A 13,493-nucleotide genomic window follows, 5' to 3' on the forward strand; every position below is an offset into this window, starting at 1 on the left:
AGGCAGTGTACAGTGGGTGTCTCTCACTGTGGGCAGCTTTATAAGAAGAGCGGCTCCGTGATTGCATCAGTTTGGTCAAGTAGTGTTCATCTGCTGCTATCTGAATAACACGGTAAGTGGCTACATATTATTCTGTTAACTGATGAAATATCTTTACACTGTGGCAAAGTGACAGGAAACACTGACTTCCTCTTGAATGGAGTTTCGACTTGAAAACTCATTTTGAATTCATTTAATTTCTAATAATTTTAAAAGTATACACGTTCATGTGGAACAACTGCTGAGCATTTCCCAGTTTAATATGTTGTGAATAAAAATTGGGCTAATACATGAGCTGTCCAGCAGCATCTAGCCTCCAGCAGCATTGCTTCTCGTTGCTAGCCGTGAACTGGAAGGTGATAGAGGGAATAAAGGTTCAACCAGAAACACATGGTTGGCGTCGAGTTGAACAATGAAACGTAATAATACCAGAAAGCTGCTCATTAACTGTTAGCTAATAGTTGGAGCCAAGCTTATTTAGAATCGGTGGGATTATGAATGGAGCTCGGCGTGGGGGGCAGCAACGTTAACCTGAACAGCTGTTACCTTTAATCAGACTTCCAATGTGCACAGTAAATGAGATACTTATAATGGAGACCGGGGCTTGTTGTCACACTTTTTACACTCATATATATATATATATATATATATATATATATATATATATATATATATATATATATATATATCTTGGAATCAAAACATCACATGTTAAAAAAAAAAAAAAAAAAAAAATATGTACCAGATGAAAGACCAAAGTCTCAGGTATATATTTTGTATTCATGTCATTTTCATATCTTGTCAGTGCAGAGTTATAAGCAATCTAATGGAGATAGTCACCATGTGACAAGTTGCCCCACCAACGGGTAAGTTGTCACACTATGTGGGGTAAGATGTCACACTGGATTTTGCAACCAATAAAATAAGGACAAAATTATTGCTGTTGTTATTTTTTTAATTGAAAGTGAATAAATGACAATATTTCACTTTTATTACTAATGAAATAACATGAAACATGAAATAACGTGAAATATTATGCAACATGTTTCATTTTACGAACCTGACACTTAAACTGGTCCTGGAACAAAACAAAATCTCACTAGTCAGACTCCTCGTCTGAGTTGCAATTTTGGCATAGCTTATGTAGATTGAATTGCCAGGAGCACATGCATCTTATGAAATAACATGAAATAAAATGGAAATATTATGAAACGTGCATTATGAAACTGTCACTTAAACTGGTCCTGGGACAAAACAAAACCTCAAACAAAACCTGAGCTCACTAGTCAGACTCCTCATCTGAGTTGCAGTTTTGGCATATGTAGACTGAATTGCCAGAGGTGCATTCTTCATGTGCCCATCCTTTGCATATCACACACTGCACCCATGTTTCTCCTGGGCGGCTGTTTCCAAATGGCTCTATGCAGACCAGGCACAGGGACTCGTCTTCTTCCGATCAGGAGTCATCTGGAGTTTTTCTTTTTGTATCTGCCCTCTGTTTCTTCCCCGTGCTTTGCTTCTTTGGCATTTTAGATTTGGTTGCCTTGCCTTTCTTTTTGAACAGTCTTTTCTTCCCTTGTGCCTGCCTTTCAGCTTCAAGTGCCTCCTTCACAGGTGTGTCAGTGAGAATAGAAGTTTTTCTTTTCTTTTTCTGCTGGGTAACTTTTTTTCTTGGACCAGCTTTTGGGTAAGGCCTAATATCCTCTGGAGTTAATGTGTTGGTGGAGGAGGCTAGGTTACTAGGGCCTGGAATAGCTTCTTGGTTGGTGCCGGGGCCTGGAGCAGCTGGGCCAGTGCTGGGTCCACGAATGGCTGGGTTGGTGCTGGATGGGTCGGTGCTGGGGCCTGGAATGGCTGGGTTGGTGCCGAAAGGGTCAGTGCTGGGGCCTGGAAAAGATGGTTCAGTTTCGGAGCCTGGAATGGCTGGGTTAGTGCTTGGGCTTGGTAGAGCTGGGTCCTGGTAGGGGCAATCTGAGACGTAAGATGTGTCGGTCAGTATAGCCTTCCTTAACCCTTGCCTCAGGTTAATTCAGGACCAGCTCTCCGTTTAAAGGGTTAGATTCTATCTGCCTATTAGTATTCCACCTAACAGGTTTCAGCAGAATAATTAAGCTGGTGTCGAGGAATACTCGCCTAGGTCCTAACTGTCTTCTTCCAAACGTCTTACCCCTCTTACTCCAATAAATACTCTCTTACTAAGCAGCCCTCCTAAGTAGTAGAATTGATTTATTGAACACGTTTGTTAACGACAGCTTTCCTCTTAAAACTGTGGCACTTGTTGATATTCCTTGGTTCATTTTAGAGGTTTGGATAACTAACCTCAGGGGTAATGTTTAAATAACTAGTTGGATTAAAGTAACCTTTAAGAACCATTAGATTTAATGCACACAATCAACTTAACTTTTTACCACTATGCAGAATAGGTGAATCATAATAATTTCATTAGACTTCTCTTTAAATGCAATGTAGCGTTTTATTAAGCAATTATTAGCAGGGGCACAGCATTAATTCATGATTAAAGAATTTAATTATTTCTGATTATTTCTTACTAAACTAAACTAAGCTGAGCGTACCTAAGAATCTTCTCTAATTAGTAAATTTAGGAGAGAGAGCGGTCAGCGCGGCCAAGCTGTCACGCCCGGTCTTGACCTGTGTCTAGTTGAACTCCTCCGTGGACCAGCAGACTCGGTACGAAGTCTTCTTTGTGAGCGGAGGGTGTTCTTCATGGTAGTGTCTACGGATATGGGTCCGTATCCGTAGCCCACAGGCTACGGGTACGGCACTTTCCATTTGCCAGACAGATACGGACCCGTACGCGAGTCTCGCGAGTCAAGAAGCTGCTAACCACTGCAAACTGTTGAAAGGTAAGCAAAGGTTAAGGTTAGGGTTAGTGTTAGGGTCAGGTTTAGGGTCCGTACCTGTCGTACCGATGCTACGGTCCGTACCGCTAGCGTCTACCGGGAGTCACGTGACCAGATCTCGCGTATCTGATTGGCAAATGGCAAGTGCCGTATCCGTAGTCCACAGGCTACGGGTACGGGTCCGTACCTCTAGCAACAACCGTTCTTCATAGGCAGGGGGAGTGGAGAGGTCCCGAAAGCCAGTCGTTGGTCTGGCAGTTATCTTTTGTAGCAGCAGCTGGAACACAAGTGCGGGCGTCTCAGCTGTCTTCTCAGTTGGGTGGTGGTGGTGGAAAGCCCCCGTCTCATCAGGCTGTGGTGGGTCACTGGGTCCTCCAGCCCCTGGAGTGGAGCAGCCCTCTGCTGCTTCCTCCTTTGCCTCTCTGGATGTCGTAGGTGCTTGCCTCTCTTCATCTCTTTGGAAAACTGCAGACCTCTCAGGACTCTCCTTTCAGCAGAGTGTGGTCTTCTTCTTTTGAACAAAGTTAGAACAACTTTGCTTCCAACGACGTCCTCAAAGAACTCTGCAGCCTAAGTCCTGCGTTGTCTTCACGTCTCTTGGGCAAAAGATCCGATTTTGGCTCTTCAGAACTTTGGCAATGCTCTCCGGCAGCTCCGGCGAGCAGCATCTCTTGCAGCTCCGGTGAGCAGCATCTCTCCCCTCCGGGGGAGAACTCCGAATTCAGTGTCTCTGACTCTCTCTTTTATAGTGTCATCCTCTAATACACACATCTCTGGCTAGGTACGCCCCTGACACCGTCTAACTCATGCAATCAACTTGTTATCACATACATCAGTAATACAGAAGTCATGGTTTTACAGCAAATACACAGCATCCACCTTCCGTTGTTAACACACACACACATTGCTTGAGACATGTTGCCAAGACCATATTTGGCCACAGAACTTCCTCAGTGTCCTCCTTTCTGCAGTGTCATGGTGACTTCTGCTTTTTGCCCTGCACACACAGAGCTTAAACAGGGATTACTTTAGTTATCATTCACATTAAGCTGCACTGAATCTCTTTCTAAATCAAAATCATTCCACTTAGTTTAAACAAAATAAATCATCTTAAATCATTCTCTTCTATAGCAATAATCATTTCAGAATATATATCAGCCTATTAAAATCATTCTTGCATCAAGCATAAGCATAATCATGTGGTTAACTTATAAGGTTTCTCATTTTAACTTTTCATTGGTTTGCTTAAAGCTTGTATTTAGGTAGTGGTTGCTCCTGGGATCTCAAATAACTAGGCCCCACTTGACAGATGGTACAAATTCTGTCTCCAAGAACACATCCCTGTTGTAAGGCTGAATCCCTGTTGCCCGAAAGCCGGCCTGAATATTAAGTGGGGTTGCAGCCAGGGGATAAGTAGTTGCTACAATCCCAGGGATGTCATAGATGCTGAGAGTTTTCCCTGGGTTGTTCCTCATCCAGGAATCAGAGACAGAGTTTACATGCTTTTTAAATGGCCCGTAAACACTTCTGTCTAAAGGCTGCAGCCTGTGTGAGCAGTAGGGTGGGAAGGACAACATGATGATGCCATTCTCTTTGGCAAAATTCAGCCCATCAATAGAGAGATGTGAGCAGTGGTTATCCAGAAGGAGTAAGCAAGGCTTCTCCTTTGAGCACTTGGCATGTTCCACAAAATGCTTGAGGAAATCAACAAAGTGTGGTTCTTTCATCCACCCTGTGGCATTTGCTCCTCCTTTGCAGCCTGGTGGCCCATTGTTGACGAAATGATCACGAAAGTGCACCCGAGGAAATATGAAATAGGGGGGGATGCTGTTCCCTGTGGCTGAGACTGCGCAGGCAAGGGTCACCAGGGTACCCCTTTCCCCAGATGTCAGTGACCCACCTGCTTGAAGCCACGCCTGGCTACCAAGCAGTCTGGTTTCTGTACCGTTGTCACTCCAGTTTCATCCATGTTCCAGATATCTCCTGGTCCCAGGGAATGTCTGGTTAACACTTTATCCAGATTGTCAAAAAAAGACTTCACATTCTCCTTGTTAAAGGCACGAGCTCTGGCAAGGCTAGTTGCCTCTGGTTTTCTAAGAGAAAGTGAGGGGTGCTGCTTTGGGAAGCCTGTAAACCATTCAGCGCTGGCTTTTTCTTTGTCTGACCAAGCTTGTGGAAATTTCAGGCCCTTTGCCACCGCAAATTCATATGCCAGCTTTCTCACCTCTGATGGAGACAAACCAAAATATATTTCAGAGGATCTCTTGATATAGTTCTCAAGCTGCAGTTCCATCTGTGTGCTGAAAACCTGCCGTGGTGATTTGTACCCAACCACTGTAGTTGGGATAGCTGTCTGACCGTGAATTTCAGCTGGTGTGAATGTTTTACAGTACCGTGCCAAAGTACGGTAGTTGACATTAAAGTCCTTCGCCGTACTCCTGATGGACTTGTGACCTAGGGTCACCTGCCTGACTGCCCTTAGCATCACGTCAGGTGCTGCACTGCCATGCTCTGTTTTTCTTTTATAACTCCTGACCATCTTCTCACTTTCTTCTCTCTTTTAAACCCCTCTTTTTCTGTAAAAATAAAGTAAAATTTTTATCAGGATGTGTTGATTTAAATTATTTTTGAAAGTTATTATGACACAAATGACTGTGACAAGTTGCCCCAAACGACCATGTTTGCTAATGCTAGCTCTATCTTAAAGTTCGGTTAAATCAGAACAATGACTGAGGTATGACTGGATGCCTTAATATCTACTTTAACAAGTCCACATGTATAACTGCTGGGATTTTATCTGAATGAAACTTATTTCAAAAAATATAGAGTTAATATTTTTTACTTTGGGTAGTGGAAAATGTTTAATTGGTGCTCATCTCAACTTACAATGTGTTGTCCTCTTCTCACTCAGTCCATGAGACCTGACCATGCAAAGGAAGAAAACTAGTATTCCACTTTTTAGTTGCGCCCTCTGGTGGAGAAGATAATTGCAGTGTGACAACTTACACGTGTGACAACAAGCCCCGGTCTCCCCTAAATGAGATACTTATAATATATATATATATATATATATATTTATATCCATGTGTTTAGAGTTGAGCTTTTCCTTCCCCTTTTTACAATACAGTGTTAAAATGGCTAAATCTTTAGTTCTAAAGCACAGCAGAGCAGCTCAGAGTAACTACACATTTTGTTTCATCATGTTTCAAGATTTAGTAGATTATTATTGCAACTAAAAAGGCTTTTCCAGAATATGAACAGAAACTATGACAGAAAATGTAAAAATGTATTTTCTTTTTAAAAGAAAGAACTTAATATACAGACACATAGCTTCCACCATGTTCACAGGGTCCTCACGTGCAATTCTGCACAATAAAGTGTGTGTGTGTGTGTGTGTGTGTGTGTGTGTGTGTGTGTGTGTGTGTGTGTGTGTGTGTGTGTGTGTGTGTGTGTGTGTGTGTGTGTGTGTGTGTGTGTGTGTGTGTGTGTGTGTGTGTGTGTGTGTGTGTGTGTGTGTGTGTGTGTGTGATTGCATTTCATCTAACTACCTATTGATTATTTAGTATACAACTATAATGCTACATTTGAAATTTCTCGAAAATGGAGTTATCAGGTGAAAAAATAAATTAAATTTGCTCAAACTGTAGAGGGTGTCCTGTAAAGTCTGGACACAGGAAATCTCATTAACTGTAGTTGTTTTGCCTCTGCAGATTATAGTAAATATACATTACTGTTCAAAAGTTTGGGGTCACCTAAGCAATTTCCTGTTTTCCATGAAAACTCACACTTTTATTCATGTGCTAACATAACTGCACAAGGGTTTTCTAATCATCAATTATCCTTTCAACACCATTAGTTAACACAATGTAGCATTAGAACACAGGAGTGACGGTTGCTGGAAATGTTCCTCTGTACCCCTATTTCTCGACTGTATTTCTTATTCATTTAATGTTATCTTCATTGAAAAAAACTGCTTTTCTTTCCAAAATAAGGGCAGTTCTAAGTGGCACCAAACTTTTTTACGGTATCTAGTTTTTGTTCAGAATTTTTATACATTCTCCTTGTTTTCATACATATTAATGTCTGTTATTTGCATACAAGAAGAGAAGTCAAATGCACTTTTATTGTCTATTGTATAATGACAATAAAACAAATTCTCAGGTTTCTCCAGACTGTAATCACAGGGAGTCAGGTTTGGTGTTCAGCCCATCATTGCTTCAGCTTTCCTGTGTTCATTGAGAGTTTGGATTTCTCTGACCCTGCTGAAGGTATTTGAATACAGAAGTCTACAGTGTTGTCGAACACAGCGTCCTGTGTTGGAATAGTGTAACTTTATCTCAGCAGTTCACCTTGGGCTGGTGCAGTTTGAGGTCCATTGTAGTGCTGGAAAATAAATCTGACTACATTCTAACTTGCCAGACTTTTTTTTTTTACCTTTCTGCTGACTTTTCTTGAAATCTAAACTTTAAAACTGTTTAGGATTTGCATTGAATTGGTGTTTTTTTGGCAAGCTGCTTTTTGGCAGTGTGCTCCATTTAGTTTACATGCCACAGAAGTAATGGAGGCAGACAATTTTTAGGAAGGCTGAGACCATTAATGCCTCACACAATGCCTCATTCATCTTTTTTTTTCAGCATAAGGCATTTTTTTACTCACTTACTCATCATTTTCATATGCAAGCATAAATGTCAAATAGAAATGCGTGAAAACTCAAGTGCAGTATATTCTGCATTTCTGTGTAACCCATAATTAATTAGAATGGCTATAGTTCTGCTCTGTGTTAAAATTGTTGCTGAAGCGCTCAGGATAATTCAAAATGAAACCGTATGAGATAGCTACAGGAAAAACTGGTATGGGTGGAGCAGGTATGTGAGCTAGAAGCTTTTCTATGTGCCAAACAGTTGTTGACAAAGATACTATATCTCAAGTCCCCTCTGAGTGCAGGTGAGGTGTTTGTTACCTCTGCCAAGGAGGTTTTGTGACACCCGGCGTCTTACTGACTGACTGACTGACTGTCAGTCAGTCAGTCAGTCAGCAAGATAACTCAAAAACGCCTCTGCAGATTCAGATGAAATTTTCAGGGGATGTAGACTATGGTAAGAGGAAGAGCTGATTTCATTTTGGTGGCAATCTGGAAAGGATCCTGGATTCTGGATCACTTTGAATTTTTTAGTATGTGGTCCAAAATATGACACAAACATGATAGGTTAGTATGTCATGCAAAATGTGACAAAAACTAGAAAAGTGCTTTTCTAGTTTGTGTGTGTGTACATGAAGTGCTTTGTAGAACTTTATTAAGGCTAAAATCCAAAGCTACACCTAAAACACTTTAACTAATAGAACATTTACAGACAAAATGTTAATTTGCACATAAAAACAGGTGCACTTTCACATTCTCTTTAAACTTTTCAATGACAATCACACAAAATATTGGAGTTGCTACAAAATCAGTAAAAACATTTTCTGAGTGCTGAGAGCTACTTGGTTGTATGTGGTGGAATGTTTAGTGGGCGTGCTCTTAAAAGGCATGTGTGTGCTGAGAACTGGTTTCTTAAAGCAGTTCTGCTAGAAAAATAGTAGTTACTGGATGTACATCCAGTTCTGTCGCTGTTTAACCCTCTAACAGGCTTCACTCTTGGTTGTGTGGGGAGAACAGAGAAGCGGCCATCCCTTACCTTCACCCCTGGGCACAGTTATTTAACTTTTTGATTTTTTTTTCATTCTGTAGGCATAAACCGCAAACTAATCACTAATGTCTGCGTCTTTGTCCTGTCCATCCTCCACAGTGGTGAAATGTGTGGTATCTGGGCCTTGTTTGGCAGTGATGAGTGCCTGTCAGTTCAGTGCACGAATGCCATGAAGATCGCTCACCGGGGTCCTGATGCTTTCCGCTTTGAGAATGTCAACGGCTTCACCAACTGTTGCTTCGGCTTCCACCGGCTGGCTATTGTCGACCAGTTGTATGGCATGCAGCCCTTGCGCATCAAGACGTTTCCTTTCTTGTGGCTCTGCTACAATGGAGAAATTTACAACCATCAGTTGGTAAGTGGCCAGCTGCTGCTGTGAAACATCCAGTGTCTATGTCTTCAGCAGCCTTTGGTTTGTTCTGTAACCACAGACGGGTATTTCATAACTGAACACATTAGTCTGTATTGACAAACACACTTTATCTGACTAATTTATAAATGGCACATGGGATAAATGGATTTATTGAAATATCACAGCTTTGTAGGCTCACATTTTGGTGCTCTCGATGGAACTGCATGTCACTCATGATTTGATAGAGGACTGTCAGAAAGTTGAATGTCCAACTAATCTTTCTGTTTCTGGCTTTGATAAAATGTGCAATTTTGGCATTTTTTTTTCCAGAATCAGAGAGGAGTTTAAAGGGATGAAAACATATTTGCCAGGAATCTATTGATTCTGGTTAGGAGTTGTGATGAAGATATATACTGACTGGGACATTTTACAGTATCAAAATAAAAATGCATTTCATCCCCAATCAGACTATGCAAGAGACATGTGAATGTTGTCCTTACATTTGTCTTTAATCACTAAGGTACATTTATGCTGACATTGATGCATCTTTAAGGCAAACTAACATGGCGGAGTTATGTGATGATCAGCGTTGATCTGTCTGTCTGTTCGCAACATTACTCATAAACAGGCTAAAAGATTTTAATGAAATTTTCAGGGAGGGTCAGAAATGACACAAGAACCAACTGATTAGATTTTGGCAGTGATGTGAGTTATAGTCTGGATCCACCGACTTGTTAAAGATTTCTGTATCATTGTGAGATAGCAGTACGACGTGACTGTAACTATGACTACAAGTGAACACTACATCAGCTGCCTGCTGACGATCACATGATTGCAATCCTACTACAATTTGCCAGCTGCGGACCACAGATTTCTTTAAAGATTTCCTCTGTCGGAAATCCTACGACTGAGCAGACTGGTGGAGTGCTGTGCTCTCCGAGTGCTTCACTTGATTGTTGATGTATTGACCCAACTGATATATAGATCAGGCAAAACTACAAAAACCTCTAAAGCAAACACTCTGCTATAAACCAGATGTCTGCAGACAAACTTCTACTTGCAAATAAGTCACCAGTTCTCTCAGTCTTGATATTTTTATCAGGATGCTAATGCTGACACAAAGAGAACATTGTTACCAATTATTACTGTCATGGTTCTGTTGAGTCTATTTTTTCCCACATTTAGGGCAAACATCTTTTTCTCAAGTATCTCATTAGAGGTTAATGGAACCAGCATCATTTAAAGACACATCTCCAATTTCGTTGGAGATATGTCTGTTGGTTGGTTTTCGACTTTTAGTGAAAGAGTTAATGCATCATTTATAAAAAGCCTGACACAACAAACTGTTATTTAACTCACATGGATGAACAGCTGTTTCCACTTTTTTTGTTGTGTTTGTCTCCATATAACATGAAACACAACCAATACTAGCTCACATGAAAGAGTAATTACAGCTTGCCCTGACTGAAAACACTTCTCTCATGATTTCTGTCATGCATGGCCGATGTTTGTTTGTTTCTTCTTTTTCTTTGACTGCATTGTGGCAAAAAGCTGATACTGTTTCAGTTTCTTCTGCTCTGTTTATCACAGTCATGTATAGTATAGACTGGCCCTCCACCTTGTGACAACACTACACAACCTAGTTATTTGCTCCAAAGCAGTTTCTATTTTTTCCTGCTTGTTGACCAAAATCCAACTAAAAATTTCTACCAACTCGTACGGTCTGTAAAATACATCTTGACACTGACAAACAATTTTTCAATCCTGGATTCTGGAAAAATGTCCTCGTATACAATTACACCCAAAAAACAAATTTTTGATATAGAGTGAATTTTGCTTTGACTAATCTAGTAATTTTCTTCTGGTGGGAAATGACATATGTAAGTGACAGTAAGACACATGTTACTGATAAATGTCAACTATTTATGTCTTTTTCCTCTCTTTTTTTTTTTGCATTTGTACTATTATACATATCCTTTGAAACTGCCAGAGATGTAGGAAAAAATACAGTTCTGTTCTATTCCAAATGGTCCTGCTAATTTCTGCCATGTTCCACAGCATTCCCATACACTGCAAATTAAGACCAGCTAATGAAGCTTTTTTTTAGCCACAGCTAGTCAGGGTAATTGCAAGTCATGGCTAAAACCCGACAGTTAAGGGAGCTTGCTGTTTTGTTCCTTCATTTAGAGAGTGTTGCACTAAGTGGCTGCTCTCAAGGTGGGGAAAGGCTATAAACTCATAGAAACAGTTTTCAAGTTCCTGTAGCTACAATGGAGACCTGAATGGAAAAAGTTCAAGGAATTCCCCTCTGTGTAAAATCTGAAGTTGTTCCCTGCATTAGCTAGAAGAGCAGTGTGTGAAGTAGAAAGGTGTTCAAACATCACCACCACCAAGGCCCTCTTCATGAATGTCTGCCATTCTGGTACCAACATCTAAATCAGATACTCCAGCACACGCTAAACACAACTGGTTTCCATGGATGCTGACAAAAGAGGCTCTCTAAGACAGGCACGCAAAAGCTTTCATCGCTTTCATTTGGTGAAAGGAGAACCATTAAACCCCAACAAACACCATTCCAACCCCATCCCCATGGTCAAGCATGACGGAGAGAATATAATCGTTTGGGGCCTTTTTAAATAGGCAACCTTAGCAACGTAAAAGGGTATCATGGGGAAAAGAGGACTACGTTAACATTATGGAGGAAAACAGTCTGTAGAAAAAATATGATACAGCAATGGACCTTTCAATAACACAAAGACCCAAAATTTACTGCCAAAGCAGTGAAGAAGTGTCAAACGGAACATTTCCCACATGTGGAGCATCCAGGTAGCGTCGAGACCCGAGTCCTGTCAAGAATCTGTGGAGGGAACTGAAGACCAGAGTGATAGAAAGGAAACTTTCAACTTTTTAAATCTTCAACAAAATGCCAGTACAGACATGCAGAAAGACTTGTAGCAATTATCAGAACTGTTTGCAAGATGTGGTGGAAAATGACGACTTTGCCGCCGATTACTGAGAATGGCCATGACAGTTTTAGTAAAAAAATGTAAAAACAAACAAAAAAATACAGAAAACACTAAAATTGATCGCTAACATCTCTACCTCAATGTCTTACCATCTTTTGTCACTTATTTATGGCATTTCCAGCCAGAAATAAACTTGTCAGTCAAATAACGATTCACTATAAATCAAAATTTGGATTAAACCAGTAGTTCAATGCCTACGTATATTTGTCTTTGCAAAGCTCTAATTTGTGTCCCTAAGTTACATTTGTGAAAAATAAGATTGTGGCCATCTGTCACCATCAATGGTCTTGAAAATATCATCTGTGTTGCCATCATGTACTTCAGGTTCCATGACCCAAAGAGTCATCGCTGAGTTCTGTACATACGTAGGGAAACAAAGACTAGAGATGTAGGCAATATATGGAAGATTGCTACTGGTTTAAAGGAATGCAGCCAAGCAAGAGTATGTTTGCACTTTATGAGTGTGTGGGAGGTGCAGTCAGATCAGCTGCAGAATAGTCTGACTACAACATACCAGGCGAAGTGTAACGCTCTCCACCTCTTAGGGTAGTCCACTGCTGGCCTGTTAAGTGCAGTTTTAAAAGACCACCATGGCGATGGATAAATTCCAAACTAGAGGCTTCAGAACAGCAGTCCACAAACCAATGGATGATGTCACGGTTACTATGTAATCACTAATTAGCAAATGCTAATATGCTACACTAAGATGGTGCAGATGGTCAACACTGCACCTGCTCAACATCAGTATGTTAACAGTCATAGTGAGCATGCTGACAGCAACATTAACACCACTTAGTACAGTCTCTAAAAGACGCTACTGTGGTTCGCCTTGCTAATATCAGCATGTTGTTGTTCATGTTGTAGCATGTCACAGTTTCTTTATAGCATAAAGTTGTCCATATTTAAATTGGGGGGGGGGGTCTGAAAAGTTGAATGGTCTAAGTTGAATTTTACTCTTAGTAGAGGAAAGCCTGCTTGTGCTATCACAATGTCAGTTTAGTCTATGGCAGTGTTTTTATTGATGGACAGATATGAAGTCTTATGTGACAGAAACTAGAATAACCTTGTCTGTGCTTCTTGTATTTTCAGCTGAAAAAGCAGTTTGGGTTTGATTTCCAGACTAAAGTGGACGGTGAGGTTTTGCTCCATCTGTATGACCGCTTTGGCATCAAGAAGATGGCTTCTCTCCTGGATGGTGTCTTTGCTTTCATTCTGCTGGACACTGCCAACAGAAAAGTCTATCTGGGAAGAGATACGTATGGTGTCCGGCCCTTGTTTAAATTCCTCACAGACGATGGTTTTCTTGCAGTCTGCTCTGAGGCCAAAGGTAATGGGATAGTTTACACCATGTCCAAAGTTCGTTCTCTTCACTGGACAATATGTTTGATGTTTGTCACCAAAATGGGTTCCACCTGGTCAGTCAGGAACTGTTTGGTTGTTTGTCTGGTCAAATTGTCAGGTCCCAGTATATAAATTTCTTCCTTCACCAAAATGCTTTACCCTCTCATCCAAATTTTGGAAGTGTTGT

At 40.8% G+C, this 13,493-nt stretch overlaps 1 protein-coding gene across 1 annotated transcript in view; it reads left to right on the top strand.

Annotated features, from left to right (window-relative positions):
- The window catches only part of asns (asparagine synthetase), a 31,362-nt gene continuing 17,869 nt past the window's right edge, over nucleotides 1–13,493 (top strand). Inside the window, exons 1-3 of the mRNA XM_022218067.2 lie at nucleotides 1–112; nucleotides 8,687–8,942; nucleotides 13,055–13,292. Of these exons, the coding sequence (XP_022073759.2) occupies nucleotides 8,694–8,942; nucleotides 13,055–13,292 (487 nt within the window). The 5' untranslated portion in view covers nucleotides 1–112; nucleotides 8,687–8,693. The remainder of the gene's footprint in view (nucleotides 113–8,686; nucleotides 8,943–13,054; nucleotides 13,293–13,493) is intronic.

The sequence above is a fragment of the Acanthochromis polyacanthus genome, chromosome 11 (genome assembly GCF_021347895.1).
Source record: "Acanthochromis polyacanthus isolate Apoly-LR-REF ecotype Palm Island chromosome 11, KAUST_Apoly_ChrSc, whole genome shotgun sequence".
Classification (NCBI taxonomy): Eukaryota; Metazoa; Chordata; class Actinopteri; family Pomacentridae; genus Acanthochromis; species Acanthochromis polyacanthus.